General features: G+C 50.4%; 2 protein-coding genes across 3 annotated transcripts in view; one reads left to right on the top strand and one right to left on the bottom strand.

Moving 5' to 3' along the window:
• Window positions 1-11693, top strand: part of SRRD (SRR1 domain containing) — a 16434-nt gene extending 4741 nt beyond the window's left edge. Inside the window, exons 2-7 of the mRNA XM_047828687.1 lie at window positions 6514-6554; window positions 7881-8140; window positions 8229-8327; window positions 10266-10420; window positions 10859-10904; window positions 11291-11693. Coding sequence (XP_047684643.1) covers window positions 6514-6554; window positions 7881-8140; window positions 8229-8327; window positions 10266-10420; window positions 10859-10904; window positions 11291-11512 — 823 coding nt within the window. The 3' untranslated portion in view covers window positions 11513-11693. The remainder of the gene's footprint in view (window positions 1-6513; window positions 6555-7880; window positions 8141-8228; window positions 8328-10265; window positions 10421-10858; window positions 10905-11290) is intronic.
• TFIP11 (tuftelin interacting protein 11) lies at window positions 11164-27304 on the bottom strand. 2 transcript variants are annotated; one of them, XM_047828682.1, is made up of 13 exons: window positions 27190-27304; window positions 24937-25154; window positions 22730-22883; window positions 22262-22418; window positions 20463-20590; window positions 18866-19018; window positions 16287-16814; window positions 16099-16205; window positions 15324-15492; window positions 14741-14984; window positions 14129-14271; window positions 13496-13661; window positions 11164-12196 (listed from the first exon to the last, which is right to left on the bottom strand). In XM_047828682.1, the coding sequence occupies exons 2-13, from the start codon at window positions 25143-25145 to the stop codon at window positions 11841-11843; spliced, it is 2514 nt and encodes an 837-aa protein (XP_047684638.1). In that variant the 5' UTR covers window positions 25146-25154; window positions 27190-27304; the 3' UTR covers window positions 11164-11840. The 2 variants fall into 2 exon arrangements, with proteins under 2 accessions (XP_047684638.1, XP_047684639.1); XM_047828683.1 differs by having other exon boundaries at window positions 18872-19018.

Raw genomic sequence — 27304 nt, 5'->3', positions numbered from 1 at the left:
TTGGGGGAGTCAGAAGTTATACTCAGATTTTCAACTGCACAGGGGTTTGGCACCCCTAACCCCTGCGTTGTTCAAGGGCCAATTGTATGTTGAATAAAAGTGGCAAGAGTAGGTATCCTTGCCTTGTTGCTGGTCATAGAGGAAAAGCTTTCAGCCTTCAGCGTTCACCATCGAGTATGATGTGGCTTGTCATATATGGCTTTTCTTATGTTGAGTTACGTTCTCTCCGTACCTGCTTTGTTGAGAGCTTTTATCAAAATGGATGTTGAATTTTGTCACATATTTTTTCTGTGTCTGTTGAGAAGTCATATGCTTTTTATCCTTAATTTTGTTAATGTGGTATATTATTTTGATTCATCCCTGGAATAAATCCCACTTGATCATAGCATATGGTCCTCTTACTGTATTGGGTTAAGTTTGCTGATATTTTGTTGAGGACTTTTCCATCTATGTTCATGACAGATGTTGGCCTGTGGGCCTCTCTTCTTATGGCATCTTGGCTGGTTTGGACAAGGGCAGTGCTGGCCTCATAAAATGAGTTGGGAAGCATTCCTTCCTCTTGTTTTTCCTGGAAAAGTTTGAGAAGGATTGGTATTCATTCTTCTTGGAAGATTTGGTAGAATTCACCAGTGAAGCCATCTGGTCCTGGACTTTTGTTTGTTGGGAGGTTTTTGATTACTCATTTAGTCTGCATACTGGTGATTGGTCTGTTCAGAATTTCTGTCCTTGTGATTCAGTCTTGGAAGGTTGTATGTTTCTGGGAATTTACCCTTCTTGATTGCCCAACTATTTGGGGTGAAACTGATCATAGTAGTTTCTTATGATCCTGTGTATATAGTATTGGCAGTAATATCTGTTTCTTTTCTGATTATATTTGTTTAAGGCCTCCGTTGTTTTTTGTTTTTTTTTTTTTTTTTTTGTTAACCTTAGTGAGTCTAGCTACAAGTTTGTCAGCTCTTTTGTTGATCTTTCTATTGTCTTTTTAGTCTGTATTTTCACTTACTTCCATTCCAATCTTATTTCCTCCCTTCTGCTAACTTTAGGCTTCCTTTGTTCTTTTTCTAGTTCCTTGAGGTGTAAAGGTAGGTTGCTTATCAGGACTTTACTTGTTTCTTGAGATCGGCCTGTTTCACTATAAACTTCCTTCTTAGAACTACTTTTTTTTTTTTAAGTAAGCTCTACACCCAGTGTGGGGCTCAAACTCACTACGACATGAGATCAAGAGTCACGCGCTCCGCTGTGAGCTAGCCAGGTGTGCCATTCTGAGAACCACTTTTGCTGCATTCTATAGATTTTGCTATGTTTTATTCCACTTTCATTTGTTGTGAGGTATTTTTTGGTTTCTCTTTTGATCTGCTCATTGACCCATTGGTTGCTCAGCAAGCTCCGTGTTTGTGAATTTCCAGTTTTCTTCTTAGAATTGATTTCTAGTTCCATACCACTGGGGTCAGAAAAGATGCTGGATATGATTTCAGTGATCATTTTAGAAAGTTCCAGTCTCAAGTTTATTAAGGCTTGTCTTGTGGCCTGGCACGTGATCTGTCTTGGAGAATGTTCCATGTGCACTTGAGAGGAATGTGTTCCACGTACTGCTTTTGGATGGAGAGCTCTAAATATACCTGTTAAGTCCATCTGGTCTAACTTGTTGTCTGAGGCTGATGTTTCCTTACTGATCTTCTGTCTGGATGGTCTATCCAATGATGTAAGTGAGGTGTTAAAATCCCCTACTATTCTTGTACTGCTGTCGATTTCTCCTTTTAGGTCTGCTCATATTTGCTATACATATCTAGTTACTCCTAAAATTGGGTGCGTAAATATTTACAAATGTTGCATCCTCTTGTTAGATCGATTCCTTTATCACATAATGTTCTTCTTTGGCTCGAATTACAATGTTTGGATTTTTCTTTTCCCTCCTTCATTGGGCTGAGAATCAGAAGATGATTTGTTAGCTGTGCAACTTGGAACAAAGCACACCCCTTCTCTCAGTCTGTTTTTTTCTCTGTAAAATAGAAACAACAAATTCTTCTCCCAGGCTCAAATAAGAGAGTGTGTATAAAAGAGCTTTGTGAACTGTGAGATGCTGTCCAGATACGAAAAGTGACAATGCTCATGATGATTATGCAACAACCAGATGTTCAGGAGAAGATTTTTTTTTTAATTTTTCTAACGTTTATTTCTTTTGAGAGAGAGAGAGAGAGAGAGAGCAAACATGCACAAGTGGGGGGGAGGGCAGAGAGAGAGGGGGAGAGAGAATCCCGAGCAGGCTCCACGTTCAGCACAGAGCCCAACACGGGGGGCTCAGTCCCATGAACCATGAGATCATGACCTGAGCGGAAAGCGAACCAGATGCTCAACCAACTGAGCCACCCAGGTGCCCCCTTAGATTAAATTATTTGAACCTTTCACAAAAAACTGAGCATCAAAAGATGCTATAATTGGGGGCACCCAGCGGGTCCAGTCAGTGGAGCATGCAGCTCCTGATCTCGGGTCCTGAGTTCGAGCCCCAGGTTGCAGGGTAGAGTTTACTTAATTAAAAAAGAAAAAAAAAAAAAAGGAAGAAGATGCCATAATTGGACTTGTTTTCCTTTTGACCCCTTTAGGCATTTCTCCCACCTCCAACCCCCTACCTCTGGCAACCACTCATCCGTCCTCTGTATCTGTGAGCTCGGTTTTTTGGTTCTGTTTTTTGTTTTGTTTCGGTGTTTTGTTTTTGTTTTTTAAGATTCCACATGTAAGTTATTTAGAATATTTCTCTTTTTCTGTTTGGTCTGTTTTACTAAGCACAATGACCTCAAGGTCCATCCATATTGCAGATGGAAAGATTTCCTTCTTTATTATGGCTGAGTAGTATTCCATTGTGTATATACACCATAGTTTCTTTGTCCATTCATCCATTGATGGACACTTAGGTTGTGTCTATATTTTCATTCATAAATAAGGCTTCAGTGAACATAGGGGTGCATGTACCTTTTCCAGTTAGTGTTTTCATTTTCTTCAGATAAATAGAAGGGGAATTGCTGGATCATATGGTAGTTCTATCTTTATTTTATTTTTTAATGTTTATCTGTTTTTGAGAGAGAGAGACAGATAGAGCGTGAGCAGGGGAGGGGCAGAGAGAGAGGGAGACACAGAATCTGAAGCAGGCTCCAGGCTCTGAGCCATCAGCGCAGAGCCCGATGTGGGGCTCGAACTCGTGAACTGGGAGATCATGACCAGAGCCAAAGTTGGACGCTAAACTGAGCCACGCAGGTGCCCCTATTTTTAATTTTTATGAGGAACTTCCTTACACTTTTCCATGGTTGGCTGCACCAATTTACATTCCCACCAACAGCGAATAAGGGTTTTCCTTTTCTCTCCATCTTTGCCAACACTTGTTCTTTCTTGTTTTTTTGAAAATAGCCATCCTAACAGATGTGGTGTGGTATCTCATTGTGGTTTCGGTTTGCACTTCCCTTGTGATTCATGATGTTGAGCATCTTTTCACGTACTCATTGACCATCTATATGTCTTCTGTGGAAAAATGTCTATTTGGATCTGCCCATTTCTTAATTAGATTGCTTGGGTTTTCTTGTTACTGAGTCGTAGGAGTTCTTCATATTTTGGGTATTAATCCCTTATCAGATACATGATTTGCAAACGTTTTCCCATACAGTGGGTTGCCTTTTTATTTTGTTGATGGTTTTCTTTGCTGTGCAGAAGCTTTCTGGTTTGATGTAGTCCCACATGTTTATTTTTGCTTTTGTTTTTACTTTTGGTAATCAAATTTTGAAAATCACTACCAAGACCTATGTCAAGCAGCTTTTCCCCTCTGTTTTCTATGAGGAATTTTATGGTTCCTGGTCTTACATTCAAGTCTTTAATCCATTTTGGGTTAATTTTTGTGTACGTTGTAAAATAGTGGTTTCATTCTTTGCATGTGGCTGTCCAGTTTTCCCAACACCATTTATTAAAGGGGCTGTTCTCTCCCTCATGTATATTCTTGGCTCCTTTGTCATAAAGTGTTTGACCCTATATATTTGGGTTTATTTCTGGGCTTTCTCTTCTGTTCCATTGATCTGTGTGTCTGTCTTAATGCCAATACTATATTGTTTTGATTACTGTAACTTTGTAGTAGAAATCTGAAATCAGGAAGTGTGATGCCTTTAGCTTTGTTTTCCTTTCTCAAGATGGCTCTGGCTATTCAGTCTTTCATGACTCCATACCAATTTGGGGATCCTTTTTTCTATTTCTGTGAAAACTGCGATTAGAATTTTGATAGGAATTGCGTTGTGTCTGTAGGTGGCTTTGGGTAGTATAGACATTTTAACACTGTTCTTCCAATGCATGAGCACAGAACATCTTTCCATTTACCTGTGTTTTTGATTTCTTTCCTTAATGTCTTATAGTTTTCAGTATATAGGCTTTCACCTCCTTGGTTAAGTTTATTCCTCGGTGTTTTATTCTTTTTGATGCAATTTCAAATGGGATCACCTTCTAAATTTCTTTTTCTGATAGCTAATTATTAGTGTATAGAAGTGGAACAGACTTTTGTGTATTGATATTGTATCCTGCAACTTTACTGAATTCATTTATTAGTTTGAACAGGTTTTGGGGGGGAGTCTTTAAGGTTTTCCACATGTCATCTGCAAATAGCGAGTTTTACTTCTTTCCTTTCTTATTTCGATGCCTTTTATTTGTTTTTCTTGGTAATTGCTCTGGCTGGGATTCTAATTCTATATTGAATAGAAGTAGCAAAAGTGGGTATCTTTATCTTATTCCTGATATTAGAAAAAATAATAACAGCTGAAACTTCTCGCCATTGAATGTGATGTTACGTTGGGCTTGTCACATGTGGCCTTTATTATGTTGAGGTATGTTCCCTCTATACCCACTTTGTTGGGAAATATCCATCATAAATGGATATTAAATTTTGTCAGATTCTTTCCCTGCATTTCTCAACATGATCATATGATTTTTATTCTTCATTTTGTTAATGTGATGTATCATGTTCATTAATTTGCATGTGTGAACTATCCCTGCATCCATGGAGTAAATCCCGCTTGATCATAGTGTATGATTCTTTTAGCATGTGGGTGAATTTGGTTTGCTAGTATTTTGTTGAGCATTTTTGCATCCAAATTTATCAAAGACAGTGGCCTGTAATTTTTTTGTAGTGTCCTTGTCTGGTTTTGGCATCAGGGTAATGCTGGCTCCAGAAATGAGTTTGGAAGCATTCCCTCTTCTGTTTTTTGGGGTTTTTTGTTTTTGTTTTTTATTTTGGTTAGGGGGAAGCTTGGGAAGGATCAGTATTCATTCTCTCAACGGTAGAATTCACCATTAAAGCCGTCTAGTTCTGGCCTTTTGTCTTTTTGGAAGTTTGAAATTGCCTATTCTTTTGGGTTGTCCAAATTGTTGCTGTGTATTTTCACAGTAGTCCCTTTGATCTTTTGGTTTTTTGTGGTTGTAATATCTCCTCTATCATTTCTGATTTTGAGTCCCCTCTCTCTCTCTTTTGTTCTTGGTGTGTCTAGGTAAAGGTTTGTCAATTTTGTTACTCGTTCAAAAAATCTGCTCTTTTGTTGATCTTTTTTCCTATCTTTTTTTGGAATCTATTTCATTTATTTTTGTTCTGGTCTTTGTTATTTCCTTTCTACTAACTTTGGGCTTTGTTCTTTTTCTAGTTTGTGAGGTGTAACATTTGGTTATTTATTTCAGACTTTTCTAGCTTCTTGAGGTAGGCCTGTATTGCTATAAACTTAGCACTTAGAACCATTTTTGCGGCATCCCAAAAATGTTGGTCTGCCTCTAGGTTAAATTCTATTTTGTCTGATATAAGTATAGCTCTCCCAGCTCTCTTCTGGTTTCCACTCGCACAGAACATCTTTTCTGTCTCCTCACTTTCGGTCTGTGTTGTCCTTATGTCCAAAGTGCGTCTTTTGTGGGCATCACATGGATGGGTTGGTGTTTTCAGTCATTGTATATCTTTTGATTGGACAAATTCATCAGTTTGTTTTAAATCACTGTTGACAGTGTTTTGCTCTGGTTTTGCATAAGCTGGTTGACCTGAATAAAGAAAGCCTAGACACTGTTTTTGTCTCTCCTTTTACTTCCACCTTGGAATTAGTTGTGATAAGGCAAAGACTGTTTATTGAGTACCTGCTGCATGCAAGGCACAGTGCTGTGTGTTGACTCATTTGATCCCTTTCATAATCCTGCTTGATAGGTATGATTCTTTTCCCCATCATAGGGGTGAGGAAACTGAAACTCAGAGAGCTTAAACCTGGGCAGCTAGCAACTATTTATGGAGCTCTGCATCTGTGCCAGGCGGTGGGGTGGACTGACCCAGACCAGTCCCTGGGAATCGGGTCGTCCTCCAGCCACCCTTCTGCCCTCTCGGAGTGCCGGCAGTGCTGGTCTGGCTCTGGACATGCACACTGTGAATCCCCGCATCCAGCTCATGGTCAGGAGGAGGGCCACTGGTGGGGGCGGCCTGGAGAAGGTTAGGAGATGACCATGCCTTTTTTTTCTTAACAGGGAGGACCTGCTTCTCTCTGATTTCTGGAGTCTGGCCCTAGGTGGGTACCGCCTGGCGAAGGCTGGGGGTGGTAGGTGTGGGAGGAGAGCCTGAATGTGGGCAAAGGAAGGAACACAGTCCTCACTGGATGATATTTTCTTCACAGAGCGGTGTCCATGCTGGGTTCTCATTCTGACTTCCCACTTATAACCGTGTGCCTTGGCACTTAACTCTGAGCCTCAGTTTTTCTTTGAAAGAGAGGTAACAAAGCACACACCCTGTGGTGTAATTTTGAGGATTAAATGAGGCTATTCAGTTAAGTGCTTGGAACAGTGTTTGCCTGTGCATGGGAGACCATACGTCCAGCTGTCACTGTCATTGTTGAAATGTATACTTAGCGAGCTCTTTTCCCCGACTTTGCAGTGGAGGCTTGTTTTTCCCCACAGGGTTGTAACCTCCTCCTCGACAGAATCTGTGGCCATCTGAATATTAACATGTGCGGCAAACATACCAGCAGTCACAGTCTGTATGGGGGGACATTTAATTATTTTTTCCTTCATTTTTCAGTCATTCTACATAACGGTGCAGGGAGCACCTTTACGCATAAAGCTTTTACCAAATGTAGGGTGATTCTCTTTGGATGTATTCCTGGAAGAGGAATTATGCAGTGAAAAGGCGGTGACTGAGTTAATATCTGTTGTCAAGTTTTTCCAGAACTGCTTTTACCAATCAGTTCCTCACCCGTGCCCTTTCCCAGCCGGGGGTCTCATTCACAGATCTCTTCACTAAGAAGTGAAAACTGCTGTCTTGCTGTGGAAACATAGGGCCTTTTGTTTTTCAGGTGCAGGTTTGTTCAAGTAAGTTCAGTGCCAGCGAAATGAAAGGAGAGACCAGAGAACCCGCTGCTGTAGGAGAAGATGTAAACAGATTATTTCTTGTTAGACTCAAAAGCCCCAGTCTACCTTTTTTATTCTTTGAACTTTTTACACGATGTTGAGAGCTCTGCTCCTCGGTTCTTTGTTGTCATCAAAAAAGTAGGTACTTCAGAGCATAACCCGCACTTACCAGGCACCTCCCACCAAATTAGAATGAGCTCCCATTAGAGCTTTAGGTGGAAACTGTGCCCATAAATGAAACCTATTTTTTGCTGGAGACGTCTGTGGGGTTGCAGGCCGTGGGCATGCAGGGACCAGGACAGCCTGTCTGTGTGGGCGGGCGTGGCCGCATGCCCCAGGCATGTTTGCGAGTGAGGCCTGCAGCCTTCGTTCTGAGGAGCTGAAGCCTTTACTGGCCTCCTTTTCTCCCTGGGGCTGTGGCCTCGTGTGGATGGTTGGGTTCACGGGGCCAGAGCATGCCCTCTGACTGTGTTCCGGGCCTGCTCTTTCAGAAACCATCAACGGCTGTCTGACGAAACATCTGGAACAACTGAAGGCCCCAGTGGGGACTCTCTCGGAAGTCTTTGGAAACCTGCATCTCAACTCCTCGCCAGATGAGTCGGATGCGGCCCCCTGCTGCCTCCCAGGAGAGACCCTGGTGCCGGGAACCTGCCGTCTGAAGTGTGTATGCTACGGTCTTGGGAACTTTGCCACCTGCGTCATGGCTAGAAACCAGCTAACGTTTTTGCTTCTCTTCCTGGAAAAGTGCCAGGTAAAGTTTTGGATTCTTCTTTATCGCCCCTCCGCTGGTCTTGCACACGGATCCTCGGGTTGACGGGACTCATTCTTCCCTCCCGCAGATTCCCAGAAGGCACTGCTGGGTGTACGACCCTGTGTTTAGCCAACTAGAAATTGCAGTTCTGAATAGCCTCGGTGTGATTGTCCTCAGTGAGAACGAGGTGAGTGGGGGAGGGGAAGGGGGGGGGGGGCTGTGTAACTGACGGGACCCTGGGCTGTGCCATGTGGACACCCTCGCTCCGAGACAGCAGTCATCCCTTCCCACCACACACTTGCCTTCCCAGTGCCTGGAACGTGGGACCCGTCAGTACCCACATTGTGGCCTATGTGGTACCCATCACAGAAAAATAAATCGTACAAGTGGCGTGAACTGAAACCTGTTATATTTGCAAAATTCCTTTTATTTCTTTTGAGGGAGTGTAAGAAGGGGAGGGGCGGAGAGAGAGACAGAACGAACAAGAACCAAGCAGGCTCTGCACCAGCAGCATGGAGCCCAGTGCAGGGCTCGAACCCACGAATTGTGGGATCGTACCTGAGCCGAAAGCAACAGTCGAGGCTTAACTGACTGAGCCACCCAGGCACACAATTGTGAGAATTGTGTGTCCAGGGACTAGGGTAATTTACTAAATTGGTATTTACTGTGGGATGAAAAAATGAAGGGCTACAGTCTTGGTGCCTCCAATGAGGGCCTCCTGGTTGGAATTTACTGTCCTAGGGGAGGGTATGGAAGGGGACAGTAGCTCTCTCTGAATCTGTAGCCATCACACCCATAGCGTCTGGCTGGGTGGCGGGTAGATGCTGTGCCCTGCATGCCCTAAATAGTTGGCATGTGAAATTTCTGAGCCCTGGAAGACAGTCCTTTCCTAGGCAGAGGGCAGAAGCCAGGGTACAGGCACAGACTTCTGCAAGTAGTTTTGCCTTGTTTGGGGGATTGCAGACAGAATAATCCTCTGATTCCTGTGTTCCAAAACAGCCATCTCCTTGCTTTTTACGAAACTCAAAAGCTAGGCCCAGCTGAGAGAAGAGAATCCTTTGCCGGTGTTGGCGAGGCCCTGAAACGCTGCTGCTCCCTTCACCCCATCTTTTCTGAGTGCCTGCCCCGTGCTGGGCGAGATCTGGGGGGAGGCCAAGATAAATGCAGGCCCGGTCTTCAGGGAGCCCGTGGTCCCATCAAGGCGTGTGGCCTGTAACCAGTAAACAGCGAGCACAACAGTGAGGGGGAGCCACCACTTGCTGGAGCTGAGAGGGGAAGGCACCCCGCGCTGGCTGGAGGGAGTCCTGGGTCAGAGCCGAGCCGGGACCGGAGGTCCACCGGGTGTCTGCTGGAGGGACCGAGGCAGGGGCACAGGCCGCCTGTGCAGAGCGGCTGTTGGGGAGCCACTGCCCGTTCATGAACACAAGGGAGAAGAGGACGGAGCGCAGAGGCCCAGGGGAGGCAGGCCCAGGCAGCAGGGGGAGGGCCTGTGTCCCTGCCGCGGGTCTGGCTATGGAGCCACGGTTCTCAAAGAGGGGACGGTTGTATCCCCCAGGGGACAGCTGGAAAGGACCGACTGTGATAGGGGTCTGCAGAAAGGGACACAGGAGGCTTGGAGTTCACCAAGCACAGTCCACGGGCACAGTAACCGTTGCCCTCCATCCTGCCCTTGCTGTCACGGACCCAAAGGCCCCTCTGCGGACCCAGAGCTGCGATCACAGGACACACATTTATTCAGTCGACACAGGTTCTTTCTGGACATCGTGATTTCCAGACTTGTAGCCCCATGTCGCTGTATAAGTTTCAGTCGTGCTACATTAGGACAGAAGCGTTCCAGAGAGGGGGGCATCTGTTTCCAGGGGATAGGTTCACCTGCCTTCCCCGCAGCTCACTGTTCTTTCCAGCGAGGCTGACACAACCTGGAATACGGGTTGAAGGCGTCCGGGGTAATCGGATACACGTGTCCGTTGTGAAGCGACTCCAGCGAGGTTCGTTAACACGCGTGTCCACTCACACTCGTACGCTTTTATTTACTTTGTGGTGAGAACGCTCAGCTCGGTCCTCCCCTCCCCCTCCCCTCGTGCTCAGAGCGGAGGGGTTTACACTGTGTGTGTGGCGCCCCCAGGAGGGAAGACGCAGCGTGTGGGGCGAGCCCACCGTCTTTTACATGCCCCACTGCGGGACGGCCCTGTACAACAACCTCCTGTGGAGCAACTGGTCGGTAGACGCCCTTTCCAAGATGGTCGTCATCGGGAACAGCTTCAGGGGCCTTGAGGAAAGGTGAGCGGGGAACGGGGACGTGCCCGTTCCTGACGGACCCACAAGCGGGAGATGTTGCCATGACTCTCGTGCCCAGAGACACTTTCCCGTAGGAACCCGGACGGGCTCAGAGGGGGGCGTGAACCCCGAGTCGGGCTGCGGCACGAGTTAAGGAGTCTTTTGCCAAGATTCCCTCCCTTCCCTTATGACGGACAAGTTTCCGAAAGTGGGGGGAACCGACCTCTCCCACAGCTGCTCACACCTACACACACCCGGGTGTCCACCGCCACGTCTCCCTTGATGAAATGGGGGGGGGGGGGGCTCACGCTTTCTCTGATTACTGCACCTGTTCCACAGTCCCCCTCCTTTTTAAAACATTTGTTGCCTTTAAGCCGCCTTGCTTTTCTGTAATACGCTCTCATTCCTCCTAGTCGTGACGTTGTTTTCTTTAATTTCTAGGTTGCTGGCAAGGATTCTGCAGAAAAATTATCCCTACGTCTCAAAGGTATCTAAACAAAGGGGCGGGGATGGGAAAGGGTGTGGGACCAGACCGCTTCTCCCTTCCTGTGAAGAACTCTGCCTGGACGTGTGTGGGAGGACGCTGACGAGGGGCTCACGGAGGGCACGGTGAAGGTACTGCGCCCGCTGAGCTTTCTCCGTCGCTCTGTGTCGCAGAAAGCGATGACCTGCCCTTCGTTCTCAGTATCGAGCCCTACATACTCACTGCCCTTGGACCTTCCAGTTCATCACCAAAAGCACTTGAGTTAAAATATCCTAGTCCTTTTATTTTTTTTAAGGTAACATGGGGTGACTAACAGATCACACACAGGAGCGTGGGGTTTACTGTGACCGTCCGGTTTGTACATTTTACATCTGAATGTTCCTGCTCAGGTTTTGCAGGGACTGGAGGAGCTTGGGCTGCCGGAGACGCCACAGTACGCGGATGTATTCAACGACACCTCCGTCCACTGGTTCCCTGTACAGAAGTTAGAACAGCTCCCCATGGACACGTGGGCATTTCGGGAAGAACCAGACTATGGGGACTGTGAGGACCTTGAAATCATCAGGAACAAGACAAGAGGTCCTTCGGCAGCTGACCTGAAGTCACCATGACACGGTGCCAGCCGAGGCAGAAGCAACTGCGGAGAGGACGGGGGAGGCTCCACGGAGGGAGTGCCGACAGCCCCCTTTTGCAGTGGGCCAGATTGCAGAGCACTGGGAATATTCCATTCGGTTCTCCCCCTTAGACGAGGACGTGCTGTGGAAGGGCTCAGCATAAAGATGCACCTCCTGAGCGTTGTGTCTTATGTCCTTTGCTGGCAACCTGACCTGATAGGGAATACTCCCGGATGGAGAGTAAGTACTCTTTCAAGGCCAGTTTCAAACACTGTTTATTCATAACCACGTCCGTCTCCAGTGCACGTGTCCAGCCTGCTGCCCTCTACTTGGCCATGTCAATCAGGCTCTGCAGGGAGGTGGGCACCCAGGTCTTCTCGCCCTGGACGAACACCACCCCGCGGTCGATGTAGATGACAATGCGGCCAAACGTGTAGAGCTGCTTCCCTTCGTGTCGCTTCCCGATGACTGGCATGAAGACGATGTTGTGCTCCTCGGCCTTGGTCTCAATGAGGTCCTTGAAGTTCATGGGCACGGAGCTGGCCGCCACGCCGATGCCCCTCTGGGCCATGTTCTCAGCCTCCCGTCGCTCCTGCATGGCCTCGTACTGGAAGTCCTTCCTCCGCTCCGTGTGGGTGAGGTAGGCGATGTTCTCCCGTGCCCCGGGCTGCATGTAGGCACCTGGGAGACAGGGGAGGGGAGGCGGGGAGTGAGGACAGGTGTTGTGACCCACAGGGAAACGGAGACTGCTTTGGCAAAACCTGCCTGTGACTCCGTGAAGGGCGGTGGGGCCTTGGGGGCACAGAGAACTGAGATGGACACTAAGCACCTTCCGGGAAGCTCAAGCAGCTGTCCGCCGCCACAAAAAAACTGGAATGATGTGTAATAACCAGAGAGATGCTGAACATAAAATACCACAAGAGATTCATCCTCCCAGGGCCGGAAACCTTGACAGCACACGGCCTAGCCTAGTTCTGTTTTTAAGGTCTCCATACAGGCCCGGCCCCAGAAGGATTCAGAATGCAACTGGGGAGCCAAAACAGCTGCTGAAGGACAGCACGGGGCCACAAATGCCCAGTGCCGAGGGGTGTGGATGGGAACAGCTCTGGGAGGTGGCCTGGGCCCGGGGTAGCTGAGGAAGAGTTTCTAGAGAGGGTGGAAAAGGGAACGGCCCCTTGAAGGACCTGGGTAAGTAGAGAGCACAGAAGTACACCCACCTCATTAAACAGAACGTATAACCTACGAACTCAATTTTCATGGAACAGACTCAGTCAAAGGATTAAAGGCTCAGGAAATAGAAACTACAACCCTAGCTGTCACTCTGGCTGGGTAACCTTGAACAAGCTCTCGGCCCTGAGGAGCTTATCTGGGAGGCAGTGCTGGCCTGGGTACTCCGGTGGCCTTCACATGGAGACTCGAGCACACTGACACAGGACAGACTGACTTGGTCGGGAGCTGGGGACGGATATTAAGTGGACAAGCACCTGCCTGCTGCGGAGACAGCAGAGACCCCGCCCGCAAAGTGCGACACGCACACTGTAGCTCACTCGATCCCTGGAAGTGCGCATTAGGACTGTTTCACAAGGAAAGAAAATGGGCCAGGCGGGCTTAGCAACTGCTAGGTGTCAGGCTGTGCTCCGGCTCCTGGTCGGGGGGCCATCACGCCTGAACAGCACACACAGCTGTTCACAGAGGCATGCCGGCGAACGTGAAAAGCCACACGGCAGTGATCACGAAGGTGGCCCCAGAGGTAGGCCCCCTACAGTGAATCCAGCCACAGTCAGACTCGGGTCAGGGGCAGATGCCCCTCCCAGTGCCGGGAGAGCTGGGCAGCGTGTGCTGGCTAACTGTGTAACCAGGTCTGCTGGGCAAGTGTCTGCGTTGGAGCGGGCCGCCCACAGGGACTTGATTCCGTGTCATTTACGTGATCAGAAGCACGGCGCTCAGGGCCAGGATGTCCCAAGCGGACTCTCCACTCACCGACGTTGGAGGACACTGCCCTGTTCATGATATCGAGCGCTTCGTTGAATTTGTCCTTGACGGATGGGTGTGCCAGCACTTGATCTGAGAACATGGACTTCCAACCCAGGTACCACTTGGTGATCTCCTCATAATTTGGGCTGTTACTAAGCCAAGAGCACAGCACCTGCCAAAAAAACAACAGGAACCACGCATCCATAAGGCAGAACTTCAAAGGGACCTTTTACTTTTGTTCTGATTGTGGTCCTGCAAGCTGGTGACACTTGTAGGGGTTTCTAGGGGCTGAACAGTCTGGCATTTAGAGCGTGGAATTTGGAGTCAGCTTGGCAGCTAAGTGCTTTGAACGTAAACTCCCTGAACTGCATCCGCCCGTCTAAACAAAACGCCAGTCCCTACCCCCCAGTTTCTGTGTGAGGAGTGGAGGTGACGCACATCAAGTGCTTTGCATCTGGCACATGGCAAGCGTCCAATAAATGGTGGTCACTATTACTGCTTATTTATGTTACATATCACAGCTCTGTTATCTGACAGTTGTCCAAGGATCAAGCTCCTAGTCAGACCTCGGCAGAAAACCGAGTGAAGCCTCTCTGCCTCCAGCCCATCCCTCAGAAGACACAGCAAAGCAGGGTGTACCTGAAGCCACTTGGGGAAGAAGTGCTTTTCGAGAAGCCCCACCAGGCTGGAGACGGAGATCATTCCTTCCCAGTCGATGACCCAGTAAAAAGCATCCATGTGCTGCTGGTGAGGGTTAATGACTAATTCCCCAAGACACATCCCTGCAAAAGAAGCCCGGTCTTTAAGGCAAAGCCACAGAAGCACAAAGGGCAAACTCTCCAGCGGATAACGCTGGTCGTTAATCCATTTCTATACATCAGTCCCAAGCTCTTGATAGGGCAACTCTTAAAAACCATTTTCCTCTATAACCCAGAAATACTGTATATTTAAAATCAGACACCACAAAAAAAAGGCAGAACGCTAACGTTTCTCATGTCACCAGAAGCCCAAACGAGACCAGTTAGGAACCAGGAGGCACGGGGACTCTGATGTCCCTGATGCCAGAAGAACCCTGGGCACGTTTATATCCCAGCTCTGTGCACGAAGCGGCACTCGTGGTGAGCAGCACCATGTGCCAGGCTTTCTACGGAGCTCCAAGAGCGGGTCTTACAGGGCACGGATCACGTCACCGCTGGCCACAGACACGGTGCCACGGCCACTGGACCTAACGCACCTTCCCCGTGTGCTCACCCAGCTTGGGCACTATGTTCTTGACCATGAATGCCTCCCAGGAGCCGGGGGTGAAGACGTCTTTCCAGGGCTGGAGGATGAGCTTGGCCGAGGAGTCGCTGGGGTGCCACTTCTGCAGGGCGCTGGACAGCTTGCTGCGGATGGGGGAGTAGAGCGGCTCCAGGCGTGCCTGCATGAGGGGCAGCCACGGGTGGACCCACGAGTGGATGGGCACGGTGTCCGTCAGCGGGTTCCAGTTTTCCACCTGCGGGAGCAGTTCACGATGCGCTGTGCGGTCAGTGGCACGGAGGCCGAGTGCTCCCCTGGCCAAGGCCCACAGGCCCCTCTGCATGACCAAACTAACACCCACACAACTGCGAGAGGTCTCACAAATGGCACAAATTCTAATTAGAGAAACCAAAGAGATGAATTCCCTGCTAGGGGACTCTGGGGGAGAAGTGCCGACAAAAGGGCCTGAGTTGCCCACAGGACAGCAGCTGTGTCAGCAGATTCTGTCAATCCCAGGCCCTCCGACAGCACTGAGGGACTGGAGAGGTGCCCCTGGTCCCTGCCGACGGCTGCCCCCCACAGCTCTGGGCCCTACCTCCTTCTGCAGCTTGGGGAAGATGAGCTGGTCCAGTATGTTATCTAAGATCCACACGGGAATAATGTGCACCCAGCTGTCCAAGAAGTCCACCATCGGGTCACAGTTCCTCGGCTGCCATTGAGTGACGATATTTCGAACAAATGGCATCCAGACTTCCCATATCAGCCTGCGGGGGAAAGGCGAGGGCAGGATGGCGGCACCGATGGGGTTTCAAAGCAGACAAAGTCCACCGCCAGCAGCCCTCCAGAGTAAGAAAGAAAGCGGCACGGACGTCCACGCACAGCAAACCACCAGGCCAGCCCCCAGACTGCCCGGACCTGCGCCTGCCTCCCCCTTGCCCTGCCAGCCGCCCGCTCACCCCCCAGGCCTGTCTCCCCGGCAGAGCTCACCTGCTCGGCAGCGATGCTGCGGGGACACAAGGGTCCCCTCTCCAGGGACTGCAGGCCTTCCCACCTGGAGTTCTGACGCCTCACCTCTCGGGTCACAGCTTCAACGTCCCTCCTCTCAGAAACCTCCACCTCCAACTACTCCCGGCCCCCAAGGAGGCATGTGTCCCGGCTTTATTTGTCTGCTTCCTCACCCCCACCTACCTCTCCCATTCCCCGCACACTGAGGCTGGCCGCCACCTGGCACAGCACGGCCCTGACAGACAGGTGACAAGCATGGTGTGAGTGAGTGGACTCCTGGAACGGGGCCGGCACGCACGGAGGAGGCGGTAGAGGCCAGTGCCCGCCTTCCCCAGTGGGATCGTCCCCCCGCCTGTGCCCAGTACCTGTGAAAGGCGTCCGCCGAGAGGTCCTGCCCACCGTGAGATAAGAGCTGGTCGTTCTCAAGGAGGCTCTTCCACCTGGAGATGACCTCCGTGCCGTACGCGCAGTCCTGGGGAGAGACGCAGCCGTCAGCCGAGCTCCCTGCCCCGTGCGGCCCTTCCAGGCCGGGCCCATCCTGCCAGCCACTCACCTTGAGCGGGTCCCACTCCTTAAAGTACTCCTTCACGAGCGGGTAGACGATGGCCACAGCCAGGTCCACACGGTCGGACATCCGGTACTCCTCGTAGTACTTGTCCTGCAGGGTCTCGAAGACGCGGGCGCACTCGTCCAGGGTGAGGGGGTCACCGCAGGCGGGCTGCATGCGCCGCTCGCACTCCTCCACCATCTCCAGGACCTTGCTGAGGTTGGCGATGACCCGCTCCTCGTGCTCCAGGACCTCCGACATCTTCTCCAGCTCATGCGACAGGTTGACCACCATGTCGCGCTCGTACTGCAGCTGCCGGTCACTCTGGATGATCTCCTGCTCCGTAAGGTCGATGAGCAGCTGCAGGTTGTGCTCCAGCTCGGGCAGCGCGAAGCCCGGCGCCTTGGCCTCTTTGCCGGGCAGCGGCGGCAGCTGGGACTGCGGCGGCAGCCCGTCGTCGGGGACGCTGTGCTTGTGGCTGATCTGGCTGTAGCTGTAGTAGACCTTCTGTTCCCGGCCGGTCATGTCGATGACCTGGGGGAATGCGGCAGGGGGGGACCCGGGTCAAGGCTCACCATCGCTGCCCTGGGACAGTGCGCGCCGGGCCGGGCGAGGGCAGGGCGCCGGGGCAGGTGTTCACGAACCACACACTACGGCAAGGCCCGGAGGGCCGTGTTTCCCACAGCGGAGCCCCTGCCGCACAGACAGGAGGGTCACGGACGGAAGCACCGCGCACAACCAGCAGTTCCAGACTCGGTCCCTCTGGACAAGACGGACAAGGCTTTTCCATCTAGGAAAAGCCGTGAAACTGGAGTGCAGACGACTCAGCTGATGTGAAAATCTATTGCCACGCATAGTAGAGGCTGTACTGACCAAAGCGGGTAATAAAACACGTATGATCAAAATATCACACTTGCTGTAAGAAAAATGCATAATTAGGCAGACAGATCTAGAAGGACGTGCATCAAGATGTTAAAACTAGTCGCCTATAGGAAGGAAGGAAAAGAATAGTTTTGCCTCTGTATTTTCTAATTGTCTAGAAGGTACCACACACTGGTCCGTAATAATACAAAAGTTGTATTTTGATTTGAAAACAAAACAAAACGTCAAAAAAGTTACCGGACCAAGGCAACCTAGGTGAGCATTTTGAGAAAACAGGGGAAACTGGTCTATACTGGAATATAAACCATACTGAAACACAGTGACCCATCAGCACTTGAAGTAACAGTACGACCCAAGAACCATGTGCAGTAGAATCAGCTGGAGAAAAATGAACAGAGTTCTCATGCCCTGCCTCGATCCACCGACTCCAAATCTCCGACGAGAACCCACACATTGGCATTTCTTACCAGTCCTCCCCGCCCACAGCTGGCGCACGACGCCCTGACATTTGAGAACCCCACGCGGTGACACACACAATCTGTCCTACGCCAAACTGCACTAGATAACTGTCACCACCCTCGTTCTCTGGCTACTCAGGGGAGTAACAGGAAACCCAGGACTGGATGCACGGAACAGCGGCTGAAAATTCCATCCATTTTTACAACTGAAAATACTCCAGTGCTGGTATGCTCTGAGGACTCTGTCCTGCGCTCCCAGTCAGAGCGGGCTCGTGCACCCTTTCCAGTAGTCGGGGGCCTTAGAAAGCTTCTTATGTTTAACCTGGCGACTGTACTTCTAAGGATCTATCCTTACAAAACGTCCGAAACAAAGACAAGACTTGACACAAACCGGCCAGCCCGAACCGAGCCAGGAAAAAGCTGAAGGTCTAGGACAGAGGTAGGACCAAGTGGCCTAGTACTTCATTGTCTGGAATCACACACTCACTAAACGTGACGTTCATGCCAGGTTTTCCATAACGGAAATGTTTGTTTTTTTTTTTCAATATATGAAATTTATTGTCAAATTGGTTTCCATACAACACCCAGTGCTCATCCCAAAAGGTGCCCTCCTCAATACCCATCCCCCACCCTCCCCTCCCTCCCACCCCCCATCAACCCTCAGTTTGTTCTCAGTTTTTAGGAGTCTCTTATGCTTTGGCTCTCTCCCACTCTAACCTCTTTTTTTTTTTTCCTTCCCCTCCCCCATGGGTTCCTGTTAGGTTTCTCAGGATCCACATAAGAGTGAAACCATATGGTATCTGTCTTTCTCTGTATGGCTTATTTCACTTAGCATCACACCCTCCAGTTCCATCCACGTTGCTACAAAGGGCCATATTTCGTTCTTTCTCATTGCCATGTAGTACTCCATCGTGTATATAAACCACTGCTAGGAATTTACCCAAGGGATACAGGAGTGCTGATGCATAGGGGCACTTGTACCCCAATGTTTATAGCAGCACTCTCAACAATAGCCAAATTACGGAAATGTTTTTAAGTTCACGGACCGGGCGCTTCAGAGAGAAGTGGTTTTGCACCACTGCCGCGTAACGAAGAGCGCCCAGCGCGGGGCACACGCTACCGCCAAGCGATAACGAACAGAACAAAGCAAGCCCAGAAGACCCCACGGGATCCGAGAGAACGTTGGGTGATTGACTTGACGCGGGTGTGGCAGTGTTTCCCAGCGCCCCCCTCCCCGCCCCGTACCTTGACCTGAGAAAGCTCCTTCTGGGGGGCAGCGAGCTTCTTGCTGATCCTGCCCTTGGCTTTCAGCTCCTCCACCGTCTTGTAAGAGTATTTGGGCTTCTTCTTGCTTCCGCTGGGGTCTTTCCTCCACTGGCTCAGCTCCTTCTGAAACTCCTGAAGCAGGGGGAGGCGGCCAGTGACACAAGGCAGGCCGCTTTTCACAGCAGGCAGGGTGACTGAGACCGTTCGCAGACACTCACTAGGCACAGTCTCAGACGTATGCAAGGTTCTGCGCCAAGCGGCATGCCTGAGGGACACTACAACCATCTCCTGACACGCCCCTGACGCTCAGCCCCTCGTAGAAACAAGAAGGTTCAGAAAGCAGGTACTCCAGACACCCAGGCAACGGCCACCCCCACTGCGGGCAGGCACTACGCTACTTTTAAATTCACCTCACGTGAAACTTAAACAACAACCTACGGGATTTAAGGACCCAAAACCTTGGTTCTAATCTAAGATGAGGGCAAATCGGAAGGTCCCTAAGTCTTAAGGCCAAGACACCTTCTGTAAGCAAGGTTTGCAAGCCTCTTCCACAGGAAGGCCTACAGTAGATAGAGAAGGAAGTGCGGTCAGGGGGAGTAGAGTCCAGCCCACCGAAGTGGGTTTTGTGCGTGTCCTTCTTTGTTTCTTACACTGGTTTAAAACTTGTACTCGTTTTTTCCCAAAAATGTCTGGACCTCTACTCCAGGAAAACCAAAGATCAGGCACTACTGGGCCAGGTCGATGGCAACAACCGCCCGGACCTGAGTAGAAACTACCTCTTTAGACAGCGAGGCCCGTCCACCTCACGCCTGGCTCGCCTACTCGCTTCTGCTGCACACCTGCTACCTGCCGTCCCACCCTATCCAACGTCTCCCGCCTCAGCAAAAGGAGAGGGCCGGCGACAAGAGCAGTGACAATACGAGGCTCTGCAGCATCCCGCTGTCCCTCATAAACGCAAAGGCGAAAAACGGTGTCGAGACAGCCGGCCCCTTGGGGGCCAGAGCAGAGCGACCCCCAGCGCTGGCTCCCCGCGACACTGGAGACGAAAGCCCGGCACCTACAAGTGGCCTTCGGGGCCAGTGCCGTGACCCGCCCAGTCGATATGCCTCGTCCCCTCCCTGCTCCGTGTGCTGCCTTCCCACCACAGCCCCCTCCGTGGCCTCTCTGCCACCAGGCTCGGAGACGCGTGCTCGGTGGCCTCTGGCCTCACGACTGGCCCCACACTCGCTGCCTTCTCCTGCTGGGAATCCACTGAAGCCTCTCCTCCCTGACAGGCCTTCCCTGACCGCCCTACCTAAGTATGTCACCCCTCCACAGCCCCCCCACTCCCCACCTCACCTCCTACTCTGACCCTTCTCAGCACCTACCGCTCTCAGCAACCACACCACAGCTGCTTGTTGACTGTGTCTGGGCACCAGGCTCTAAGCCGTTCCTCGTGGAGGAACCTCCGGCCTCCAGCACAGCGTGACACGTCACATGTGCAACAGACATCTGAAGGCCCACTGAATGAGCGAGCGAGTGACAGTGGGTAACAGCACAGACACCCCCCCGCCCGTGACCCCTGACTTCTGGTTACCTCTTCCGCTTCTTCTTCTGAGTCAACCACAGGGAAGTCTTGCAGGGACTGAGTGGTACGCTCAGAGCCGTAAGCGCCCACGGCACCTTTGCCCTTTCTCTGTCTGGCTTCGATTGGATTAATGATACCTGACAGATTTCAGCAAAAGATAAAAAGATTTCAGATGGTCACAGCGATTCCTGTATTCGAACAAGGCACTCAGTGAAACCACCCTTCCTCAGTCCTGACACAGAATAACACAGCCCAGGAGGGAGGGCTCTTCTCTGCCCCTGGAACCCTGTCCGAGTCCCCTGTGATGTGAAATTTCTAAGCATTTATGGTACAAGAGGATGCAGACATCAGCGTATCGATGTCCTAAATACAGATTTTCGTATCTGCTTTGGATTTGTCTTTTTGAGATACTGGGAGAAAAAAGAACTATTCACATGTAACTGGGAACTCTGCAGTACTAAATTCTACACTTTCCTTGGAAGAAGGTTCCGGTAAGGAGAGTGAATTATTCACAGAATATACTGACTGAATGAGGCGAGGTGAAGCAGCAGTTCAGTAGGAGACCCGTCCGTTTTCCTGGGTAGCTCCTGTCTCCTGGACTTTGCTTGCTTTATAGCACGCGTAAGCCTTGGAAATAACTATTTTCCCCTAAGAGTCAACAGACAGGACTACCGCACTTCAGTGAAAACTGCCCAGCCTCCCCTTCAGCTAGTACTGCTGAAATCTCAAGTCAGACCTTGTTCTCCTTCTGGGTCACCACTGCCAGCTCCGTGAGATTCACAACTTTTCCTCCAGCTAACGCTGGGTGAAACCTGAACAACTACGCAGGAGTGGAGCCTGGACTCTTAGAGACTATTACTGTTTCCGTCCAGTTGCTGCCTGCTCACGGGAAACAGGACAAGGAGAGAGAAAGCAGGTTCCTGCAGGAAGAACCCAAGTGCTTGGCTTGTGCGGCTTTCATGTCAAGGAGACAGGGACATGTGAGAGGAGCTGTCTGGACGGGGCTAGGGCCTGGGGACAGGAGGCAGGGCTGCTGAGCGCAGACAGAGGGCCCCACATGGGATTTGCTCAGCCAAGTTTACGGCCACACAAGGGCGCCTGGGTGGCTTAGCCGGTTAAGTGTCTGACTCTTGATTTTGGTTCAGGTCATGATCTCATGGTTCGTGAGTTCAAGCCCTGCATCAGGCTCTGCGCTGATAGTGCGGTGCCTGCTTGGGATTCTCTCTCCCTCTCTCTCCGCCCCTCCCTCACTCACGTGCTCTCAAAATAAATAAACTTTAAAATAGCAAAAAAGTTTGGGCCTACAACCCAATGCTCTAAACTCTTTATCTTAAAAAAAAAAAAAAAAAAAAGCTACACACAATGTTTCATGGATATTCCTGGACTACAAACTCCTATGCCTCCAGGGCCCAGGAAAGCTGACATAAAGTAAGGGGTATCAGGACCAAAGACCACAGGGGGTGGAGACTGCTTCCCCGAGGCCACGAGCACTGTCTGTGGCAGCTAAAACCAATTCCTGCCAGACAAAGTCAAAAATGTCAGGTAAAATTATCTTATTTGTAAATGCTGGCAACAGGCTCAGTCTTAAAGAAGCACCGGTCAGGCCACAAAGAAGCCTCTCGTCTGCAGCCTCACTGAGCCTCTTTCTCCTGCTCAGACAAGCTTCCGTTTGGGTATGAGAAAGCAGACAGCCGAGGAGCACAGCCGTCAGGTGCCAGCGGGCCAGGCCGCAGAGTCCACAGACTCGGAGAGGAGAAAAAGCAAACCTCGCCTCCGTCCCTCAAGACTACAGGGTGCCCACACCCTACCTTGTGCATTCTTCCCGAGCCCCCTTCCAGGGACGTAGCCCATCTTCTGCAGAAGCTTCTGTCCAATTCCCTTGGTGTGTCTTTCCCAGCTGCCAAAATCCATGAAAGACTTGGTTCCTCCTGCAAAGCCTTTCTGGCTGGGTTTAAAATTGCCACCCTGAGGAGGAAAAAAAAAACAAAACCAAAGCTTAGTTGACAGGGAAAAAAAAAAAAGAAAAATCTAAGAAAGCTTACTCGGATGATGGGGAAATGGCCTGGCAGTCAGAGCATTATAAAAAGTGTCACACAAACCAAAACCAGATCTGTGACGTGTGCCAGGAGAGCAAAGAGCCCGCGCTGCCCACGTCACACCTCGCAGAAACCTGCCGCCACGAGGAGAAACCCACACAGGCCCCCTGCCCCAGATGCCTGGCCGCATGACCTTCCGAGGACGTTACTAAGGTCACAAGCCTGAAGCAAAGATGCTACCGTCTTTAACTTCTTGGGTCCGAAATCCTTAGGAAAGTCATCCTGCTTAACAGGCTTCTCCTCGTTGTCGGAATCTTCTAGCTCCGCCTCCTCTGCTGCCCCTTTCTTGAGGCCGGCGCTGATGAAGTTGACTGGTGCGGAGTAGTCTCGGGCCCTGCGGGCAAACACAAGGCCCCCAGGGGGCTGTCAAGAACCTTCCGTAGCCATCCCTTGTAGAAACTGTGCTGGCCAGGGAACCCCTTAGGGTGGACCTCCAGGGATCGTTTTAAAAGAGCAATACATTCACTTATACCCAAAGGGCCCCAGATCCTGTAATCACAATAACATTATTACCTGATGGGTTCAAGTCAACTCTGCGGCTGCAGTTATCGATGTCAGTATAAGGGTGATTAAAAATGCAAAGTGTCATCTTACACAGCATGTGTATCAGTTACGTCTTCGTAAAAGTGAAAGGAAAAAATGCAAAATATGATACAACACAACTTTCTTCTACATTTTTTAAAAATCCTTATTTTTGAGAGAAAGAGAGAGAGAGAGAGAGAGAGAGAGAGAATCTCAAGCAGGCTCCGCTCAGTCAGCACAGAACCTGATGCAGGGCCCGAACTCATGAACTGTGAGATCGTGACCTGAGCCGAGGTCGCGAGTCAGAAGCTTAACCGACTGTGCCACCCCGGCGCCCCTCCTTTTACATTTTTAAAAATTAATCTATTTTAAAAACCATGTGTCTTGGAGGCTATTTCAAATACAAAAACCAAACAAGAAAAATTCTAATAAAAAATCATCAAACACAGTAAAAGAAATTCTATGAATGGAAAGTATATTAACAACTATATCAACCTCTGAGAAGTTGTTCACGTTCATTACATTCATTTGTATGTGAAAACTAAAGTAATAACGAAGAAACGAACTCCGTGAGATGGCGAGTATCGATGCTGACCACGACTGTCACAAGGACAGTACTCACAGTGTCATAAACGTCAGCTCCCTTTATAAGATGACCAGCCTAGTCACTGCACAACCCCGTGGCAGTAACAGAACTGAGAGGATTCTTTTCTAGAAGATGCAGTCAGGTAAGAGCCCAAACTCAGGAGGGAGGCCCAGATTCCCAAAGCCTGGCTGTGTGATCATGGCCTCAGTTTCTTAATGTGGAAAATGGGATGGTAACAACGGTACCCTTCTCACAGGTAAATGATACCAACCATGTAAAAAGCACAGAACAAGTAAAGCGCCAACAGATGTTGGCTATTTGGCTACCATCATCTTATGGTTATGTAATCCTTGACCTCTGAGCCATCTGTCATCCACTTTTAGATTTCTTGCCAGAGAAGGGGCTGTACCGATCTCCATACTCTTTCCCCCCAGGCTCCCCAGACCGTGTGAAACAGGCACAGTCTCAAAGGGCCGGAGCCTACAGGCCACAGTTGAGGCCAAAGAGACAAACCCATACTGGCTACACACGCCGGTCAGGCGACTCGTGGCCAGTGCCCATGTGACTTCACACTGAGGCGGAAGACTGTCAGCCTGAGTCCTCATCTCCCCGCCACCACGCCTGCAGGGACCCAGTCTCGGCCCCACACATCTCCCATCTGCCACCGGGGCCTCAGGCCAACTTTGCACACCAAAAGGTCTCCTCCAAACATAAGCGCGCCCACGTCAGCCACTCGCTGTCTCAGACCCGGGGGCCTCTTCTCAAGCTATGCTCCCACCTGCAAAAGCTTCCATACCTCGTAGACACCTGGTGCTTCCCCTCAACGGCCTCTGTATCCTCATGCCGTCACCCTCTGTGGTCACATATGCTCAAGGATCACCTCTCTAGAGACCTCTTCCCTCGCCTCCCAGAACAGATCGAACATCCTCTCAAACGTACTCTCTCTCAGGTCCGCAGTCAGTCACAAACTTGCACTGTGTTAGTCGTCAGTCACCGCCTGTCTCCATGCTCTGGTGTCTCAGCTCTCAGAAGGCAAGGAATGGACCTGCGGCCCAAGACCCGCTACATATAATTGCTCACTGAACACCTGCCGATGGTTCAGTCAGCAGAGAGCCGCCCTCCAGCCCAAAGAGGAAGCTGGGCCTCCCCGGCTGATGCTGCAGCTCCAGGACTCAGGAAGGCCAGGAAAGAAGTCTGTTTAGTGGTTATCCCCCCAACTCCCTCTCCATCTTCCCCCACTTCCCTAAAGCAACGGAAAGCAGCCCCACGCGCCCAGTACCGTTTGCCTCCAAAGCTGGGCCTCTCTTCATCCGAGTCTCGCTCTGCCCACACTCCGTACGTGGCCTCTTCCTTGGTCTGCCAGTGGCGCTGCCGGTTGGGGTTGAATTCATTCTGGAGATCCCAATCGGTGATCTCAAAGTTCTCCCGCTCGTCCTCGTCATCATCCATGTGGCCTTCGCCGTCCCGGTACAAGTGGGACAGCGACATGGCCGGTCACTGAAGGAAGGGATAAGAAAGGCACGTGGAGTTTGTGGTGAGTTCTGGAAGCGGCAGCAGGCTTCCCTGAGTTCCCGCTCCTTGATCCCTTTGAACGTCCTCCAAACACAAAGCTTGTTAAAATCGTCGCTACAATTCAATAAAGCAGACATTAAAAACATATTTTAGGAAATGATCCGTATTTAAACAGGCGGGACAAAAGGCTCCTTCCTCAAAGACCAGTCCCAACGATGTATGTGATTCTTAAGCATCTACTTCTCTGTCCTAGTCAATGTCATAAAACATACTCACATATATAGAAACCACATAAAAATACCTACGTATGTAACTCTATTTATTATTGCCTCAGAACCTGGGTGGACATCTTCCGGGATCCCAGATTATTTTGTTGCTGCTGCTGTTGAGGTAAGTTGTATCTGGACCCTTGGCGGTCCCAGGAGTGATTGTTTTTAGAACATGCTTTCTGAACTATATTACTTGGTGAGACCCTAAAACTTAGATTTCCTCCCAAAACATGAACCTCTTCTGAAGGCAGTAGTAATTATAAACACTACCTTAACAGACATCTGTGTACTGCAACAGAGAATTCAACCCCTGAGAGCTGGATGATGAGATTCAGCTGTCTCTTTCTCATAAAATTATTTTCTTTGGAGTTTATTTATTTATTCTGAGAGTGGAGGGAGGGGCACACAGAGACAGGGAGAGAGTGAGGATCCCAAGCAGGCTCTGAGCTCTCCCCACAGAACCTGTCGGGGGGGGGGGGGGGGGGGGCTCGCAACTCCGGAAGCGGTGTTCAAACTGCAAAACCGTGAGGTCAATATCTGAGCTGAACTCAAGAGCCGGACCCTTAGGACCCTTACCCCTTAGGACCCTTAGTCGACTGAGCCACCCAGGCGCCCCACATCTCTTCCTTAAATGGATTAATTACTACTGCACCAAGCTTTATAATGCCTTGTAAGGCAGATTAAACAAGACGGTGCTTAAAAAACACTTAGCTCAGAATAAAAAACGCTCAAGGAACAAAAGCTGTTACAGTAGCTCCATGGTTAGCTTCATCATCATTACTATTACGGGATTAGGGAAGGAACCTAACAAACTGCTAAAATCACAGTCTGAGTTCAAATCCCAGCTCTTCCAGGTACTCAGTGAGTGTGTGAGTATCAAATACACACGAAGTGCCAAGCATGGTGCGCTGCATGGTATACATTCAATCTGTGACAGCAACTGGGATTCTTACCAACCAGTTGCTTGCTGCAAGCAGCCCTCAGGGACAAGGAGTTCACTACTTCTGGTCGCTTCTGTGACAGAGTTCTCCCTGCTTGGGGTGCCTGGGTGGCTCAGTCGGTTAAGCCTCCGACTTTGGCTCAGATCATGATCTCACCGTTCATGGGTTCGAGCGCCGGGTCGGGCTCTGTGCTGACAGCTGGGAGCCTAGAGCTTGCTTGGGATTTTGCGTCTCCATCCCTCTCTGCCCCTCCCCCGCTTTCTCTCTCAAAAATAAACATTCAAAGATTAAAAAACAAACCCACCAAGTTCTCCCTGCTTACTCTACTCACTGGCACACTGCTTGGGTGCAGCTGGTCCCAACTCAGCCAGCAGTGCAAAGAAGGGAAATGTTGTCAGGGGAGGTAGGGAGTCCCAGACACACGGGAGTCAGAAATATCGCTGCTTCCCGGGGCAAGAAGCAAAGGACTGTTAGGAGTTACAGAGCCTTTGGCAGGTACCAAGTACTTGCCGGACGCTTCGAGCCGATAATCTAACGTAAGCAATCAAGTCACCTCTACGAGACACGTACTGTTGGCGTCCCCACCCTTCCGATAAGAGAAAGGAGACGCAGGGACGTCGGACAACTTGCCCCAGGTTCTACGCTGGCAGGGCTCCAAAGCAGGTGGGCTTGAAGCCAGGCTTCCGGCGGGGCTCGGTCCCTAACCTGCTCAGTGGGTCCCTCGCGCACACTCCCACTGGCGGGGACCCCCCTCCCCCCCCCCCCCCCCCCCCCGCTCCCCGTCCCTTCCCTCGCCCCGGCCCCACTCACCTCTCCCGGGTCCCGCCAACCAAAACCAGATACCGGTTCTGGGCGAGCTGCGCGCCACTACAGCAGCCGGAATCCGGATGCGCCCTCGGACGGCGCGCCGGAAATGACGTGTTAC

This window comes from Prionailurus viverrinus, chromosome D3 (assembly GCF_022837055.1).
Source record: "Prionailurus viverrinus isolate Anna chromosome D3, UM_Priviv_1.0, whole genome shotgun sequence".
In the NCBI taxonomy this organism is placed as follows: Eukaryota; Metazoa; Chordata; class Mammalia; order Carnivora; family Felidae; genus Prionailurus; species Prionailurus viverrinus.
The sequence above is the reverse complement of the archived record's forward strand: the minus strand, read 5'-3'. Positions and strand labels throughout refer to the sequence as shown.